The 6,000-nt window shown below is 31.6% G+C and overlaps 1 protein-coding gene across 1 annotated transcript; it reads left to right on the top strand.

The window, feature by feature from the left end:
• Nucleotides 1-2,878: 2,878 nt before the first annotated feature.
• LOC105561814 (probable salivary secreted peptide) lies at nt 2,879-3,541 on the top strand. The gene has a single exon (XM_012012139.1). It carries the CDS (start codon nt 2,969-2,971, stop codon nt 3,359-3,361), a length of 393 nt encoding a protein of 130 aa, XP_011867529.1. The 5' UTR covers nt 2,879-2,968; the 3' UTR covers nt 3,362-3,541.
• The last annotated feature ends 2,459 nt before the right edge of the window (nt 3,542-6,000 follow it).

Genomic DNA, 6,000 nt, shown 5'->3' with positions numbered 1-6,000 from the left:
ATTTAAAAGTTAAAATTATTTTTGCGCTTTGTTTTATTAAATAAGAAAATACTAAGATATTATTTTAAAAAGAAATTGTTAAAGAACAACTATAAAATTATTAGATATAGTATAAGATTTTGTTTCTTTATGTAACAATCTATATGGTACATTATTTTTTGTAAAATGATTATTATAATAACGTTGATTAATAGTCATATGTTAAAATATTTTAATTTTGTAACATGATATGTAAAATGATTATTATTAAATCATTTATTTTGAAAAAATATATTTTATATATCACTTCCTATTCTGTAAGATGTAAAATCCGATTTTAAAAAAATATATATATCAAATATTTGATATGAAATCAGATATCATATCTCAGATGAAATTATCATTAGATGAAATTATCATGGCTTTTTAGAATCTGGAAGACATCTCTCAGATATCCGAGTGATATCTGAATAGTTTTTCGTCAATCAGATATTGTGATATTTAAATATCTTCCAGATATCTCTATGATATTGTTTGCTGTGTGGTACTGTTATTATTCAGAGAATATTATCATTCCACGTATCGTTCTATTATCAAAAACCGATTATTTTTATCATCTTTCATAACCTTCAAGATAATTATCTATTTTATCCACAGATTTCTATATGTATATTATACTAGACCGCTAACTGAAACGTTGGCAGTGAGGCCGCGTCGCCATCTTTAGTGTGGGCAAAAGTGCATACACAAGGTGTCACATTTCGAAATGTAGAAATTTTAACCCTGTACCATTTATGTTAAGTATAGAAGTCCGTAGTTTCTAGACACCGTGTAGACGAATTTCTTGCCCACAGTAAAGATGGCTGCCGCTAAAAAATACAGAAAGTGTAAAATGAGCCAGCTTCACGTCCGCCATACAAATTTACTAGAAGTTAGCGGTCTAGTATAATATATAGAAGTCAGTGATTTTATCTAACATAGTAAGTCGAAAATACTGTAACAAGAACATTATCTTGCACGTGTCGTTCCGTTATCAAGAATAATTTATTTCTAATAGCCATCATTTTATGAAAAATTGTATTCTTGTGAAACGTAATGCGAGATTTCTATTTTTAATAGTAAAGTAAGTATATCGTAATAAAAGTACAACTTCAAATGTTACCGTTATATTTTCAAGTTGCATTTGTTTTAAAAATAATGAATCAACATGTTACATTTTTAAGTTATATGTAGATTATCGAGGAAAAGTTATAGCGAGAAAGCTATAGCAACAAAGAAGCATTTAAATTTTGCTGCAAAAATTATACATTTTGTAAAAAAATTAATTTGTCCTGTTAGAAGTAATTGTGAATACATTCTGCTACACAGAGTAATAAAAGTTCCCAATAGTTTTCAAAAGTTCTGTTACATTCTTCGAACTATGTTGTAAATTTCTGTTTCTGCAATGTTTCTGTAACATTTTACTGTAACGTTATTACAATGTATTGGAGCTTTCGTGCTTATGATAATTTATCATAAAAGATCAAAATACTATTCGCTTCTCTGTATCTTTTTTTCGCATGAAATAAGATATAACAAGACATAGAATTTGTTAAAAAGAAATTATTAATATTAACGCGAGACAACTGACGGCCCGCAAACCGGATCCCGTTTGTAACGTCAAATTTGACTCACAAAACAAATGAAAAATTCAAAAAAACTCCCTAAAAAGGGATTTGACTTTACCTCGACGTGATTTCCTAGTTAAGACGGAGAAAACGAAAGAAAGCTCTACATTTAGCTGCTGCTAACGACCCGCGGTATTACTTCATTTGACCAAAATATCTAATTGCGTTTTCCTGGTATAGTTTACGTATTTATCTACTCTTTTAACTGTTGTACTCATAAATACAAAAATATTGTTATTCAGTTATTGCGATCTTAATGTAGAAGTTTATTTTTAATTAATAATTTGTAATTTTTAAATACATTTTATGTGTTTTATAATATATCTATCAAATATATATTTTTTAAAGTAAAAATGTATTGATATATGTAAAACATAGTTTATAACAGTGATATACATATTTGGAATATATTTGGAAATACTTAACAATAGCTATCATATGCATATACATATATTACTAATGTTGATTATCGACAATACATTAAACCTCAAATGCATGTATACATGCGATATTTATACAGTTTACTCAATAGATTATTAGAATACAAATGTACTTCATTACTCTCATTCGTATTAGGAAATCTATATCAAGTATCTTGTAAGACGATTTATTTCTATTGATAACAATTATTGACAACATTTAGTATCAATCTTTTGTATAAAGAAGTCTTATTCACTGAATTACATAGGTACATCAATTCCACACACAGAGTGCAGTGAACCTCACATGATTCTCATTGTCGCTAGAAAATTTGACAAATAAATCATTTTGCATGCCTGCCAAGTTTTGCATCGGACTTACTGCGTCTTATGCGCTCATTCATTCAGACATTTTTATTAATTGCACACTATATTGCGCATTTTACATGACTTTTCTTCTCAGTTTGATCCAATCTGTTAACACTTTTTGATTGGTCATTAACGAATTAGCCGCTCTGTCTATTAATATTTTCTCCATCAGTACAATGATATAATCAAATTACTAAATAATGAGATTAAAATTATATAATGATTAAGAAAAAATATGAGCAATAACTTCATCAGTGTGCTGTATACGAAATTAATTACAAATCGCTTTTTATTAATAAAAATGACAAGGAAGATTCGTCTGAACATATTATGACGAGGTCGTATTGACTGAACGGCTCTTTCGTGAAACGTATCTTTTCGAGGCAAAATGATACATCAGCGATATAATCATGATAAGGCGAGCAAGAAGCGATTATTGCGAGTATTTAAGCGCGGGTCGTTCGTTATACCGACAGACCTCGAGCAGACATCCTACAGCAATACGGCGCGGTTCTGAGTGAAAAATAAGCCAAAATGTCGGCATACAAGTATACAACCGGCCTAGTTGTTCTGGTCATCGCTCTGTTGACCATCAACACTGTATCTGCTGGTGAAGATGTTGCTTCCTACGCTGACGATTCACACCATCTGAGAGTCGGCTCCAGGATGCCCGGCGACAGACTCGCCCTCAAAGAGAACGTCAGCAAGAGCTCTGGCTGGTTAAGGGTGCAGGTTATTGAGAAGACCTTCTCTGTCCCGGTGTGGGAACGTATCACTATGGTTGAAGCATTGGACCAGAAAACGAATGGAAAAGGCGCGTACGCCAGTATTCTGAACGGTGGACCTGGACACAACAACGTCACCATGAAGTTCAAGAGTCAGAGAGGTCACAGTATTAACTTCGTCCTTCAGCTTTATTCACGTTAATTGTCCAGTGGAAGCAGCTACTCTTACAACTGGTACGACGATTCCTGGATGCAACTCAGATGGAGAAGTGACATAATCAACCTTCAAAGTTACATCAACCTAGTGTGAACTGTTTACTATTCAAGAAGAATTACCATTGCTACCAAAAGAAGATATGTCACCGAATCTTCTTGTTACTTTTTGTATATCATCAATAAATCAATTGATGTAATTGTACATATGTTTCTTAAAAATTCTCAAATGCATGTAAACTCGCAATCGTAGAACATAAGTATAAGCTATTAATAATGTGTGCAATGTACAGAAAACTGATAACACTTTACAAAATGCAGTGCTTATTCATGATTTTTTACGTACGAATGAAATAAATTCGCCTTTATCACTTATTTAATTATGTCTTATTCTAAATGTATTCCCTAATTTCCAACTATTATTAGAACGGCTTTCTAATTACTAATTAAATAATAATTTGCTAATTATATTCACGTCATCTTCAACGGGACTTGAATATTGCGATATGAGATAAGAAGAATAAGCGTGAGCGCTGAGGAAGGAAAAAATATCGATGCAGTAATGCAATTAGCGCCGAAGCGAAACGCGACGACGATTCGGAGTTTATGAAGGGCATGCTCATTTCGCCCACTCCAAAGACAACCTGTCGTTCAGATAGGGTAATTTGTTTATTTACTTCCTTTTAGAGTGATCTTCGGCGGTGTGGCCACTCTGCGTCCATATGATGGGTTCACCAAATCATCGAGGAGATACCAAGCATCTCTGGAGTCGTGCTATTAATATTATTCCTACTTTATTCAATAAAATAAAGTAAGCAAGCGAGAAGAGTCTCGAATATGAGTCTGGATAACTCAGTATGAGGAGTCGCCCGCCAAGCGACAGGTTCCAATTCAAATCCTGGTCTGGAGTCTGAACCTAGCTCGTTATTTTTCTCGCCAAAAGTTATTAAGCGACGCGTCTAGTGCCTACCTCCTTGAAGATATATTCCTATTTTACTGTTATTATTCAGAGAATATTATCATTCGACGTGTCGTTCTATTATCAAAAACCGATTATTTTTATCATCTTTCATAATCTTCAAAATAATTGCCTATTTTATCTAACATAGTGAGTCGAAAATACTGTAACAAGAACATTATCTTGTACGTGTCGTTCCGTTATCAAGAATAATTTATTTCTAATAGCCATTATTTTGTGAAAAATTGTATTCTTGTGAAACGTAATGCGAGACTTCTATTTTTAATAGTAAAGTATATCGTAATAAAAGTACAACTTTAAATGTTCCCGTTATATTTTCAAGTTGCATTTGTTTTAAAAATAATGAATCAACATGTTACATTTTTAAGTTATATGTAGATTATCGAGGAAAAGTTATAGCGAGAAAGCTACAGCAACAAAGAAGCATTTAAATTTTGCTGCAAAAATTATACATTTTGTAAAAAAATTAATTTGTCCTGTTAGAAGTAATTGTAAATACATTCTGCTACACAGAGTAATAAAAGTTTCCAGTTGTTTTCAAAAGTTCTGTTACATTGTTCGAACTATGTTGTAAATTTATGTTTCTGCAATGTTTCTATAACATTTCACTGAAACGTTATTGCAATGTATTGGAGCTTCCGTGCTTATGATAATTTATCATAAAAGATCAAAATACTATTCGCTTCTCTGTATCTTCTTTTCGCCCGAAACAAGACATAGGATTTGTTAAAAAGAAATTATTAACATTAACGCGAGACAACTGACGGCCCGCAAACCGGATCCCGTTTGTAACGTCAACTGACTCTTCATTTGACCAAAATATCTAATTGCGTTTTTCTGGTATAGTTTACATACTTATCTACTCTTTTAACTGTTGTACTCATAAATACAAAAATATTGTTATTCAGATATTGCGATCTTTACGTAGAAGTTTATTTTTAATGAATAATTTCTAATTTTTAAATACATTTTATTTGTATAAAATATATCTATCAAATATACAGGGTGTTATGTAATACCCGCATCAACGCTTATTGTGGGATAGAGGGGACTAGACTAAGTCGAAAAGTCCTGTATCACTTTGCAGGTTTTGTAATAGTTAACGAGTTATTAATTATTAAAAATCGCTGTCTTAGGCCGGCCCACTGCCCAATTCAACGTTTAATTAGCCTAAGACAGCGATTTTTAATAATTAATAACTCGTTAACTATTGCAAAACCTGCAAAGTGGTACAGGACTTTTCGACTTACATAGTCTAGTCCACTCTATCCCACAATAAGCGTTGATGCGGGTATTACATAACACCCTGTATATATTTTAAAGTAAAAATGTGTTTATATATGTAAAACATAGTTTATAACAATGATATACTTATTTGGAATATATTTGGAAATACTTAACAATAGCTATCAGATGCATATATATTACTGATGTTGATTATCGAGGATACATTGAATCTCGAATGTATGTATATAAATGAGTGCAATAGTTATGCAGTTTACTCAATAGTATACAGTAATTAGAATACAAATGTACTTCATTACTCTCAATTCTATTACGAAATCCATATCAAATATCTTATGTGACGATTCAGTTTTAATGATAACATTTATCAAACAACATTTAGAAAGATGTTATCTTATGTAGGA

This window comes from Vollenhovia emeryi, unplaced genomic scaffold (genome assembly GCF_000949405.1).
Source record: "Vollenhovia emeryi isolate VEMERY1.0 unplaced genomic scaffold, V.emery_V1.0 DF939200.1, whole genome shotgun sequence".
Lineage (NCBI taxonomy): Eukaryota > Metazoa > Arthropoda > Insecta > Hymenoptera > Formicidae > Vollenhovia > Vollenhovia emeryi.
This window is presented reverse-complemented; position numbering and strand designations above follow the sequence as displayed.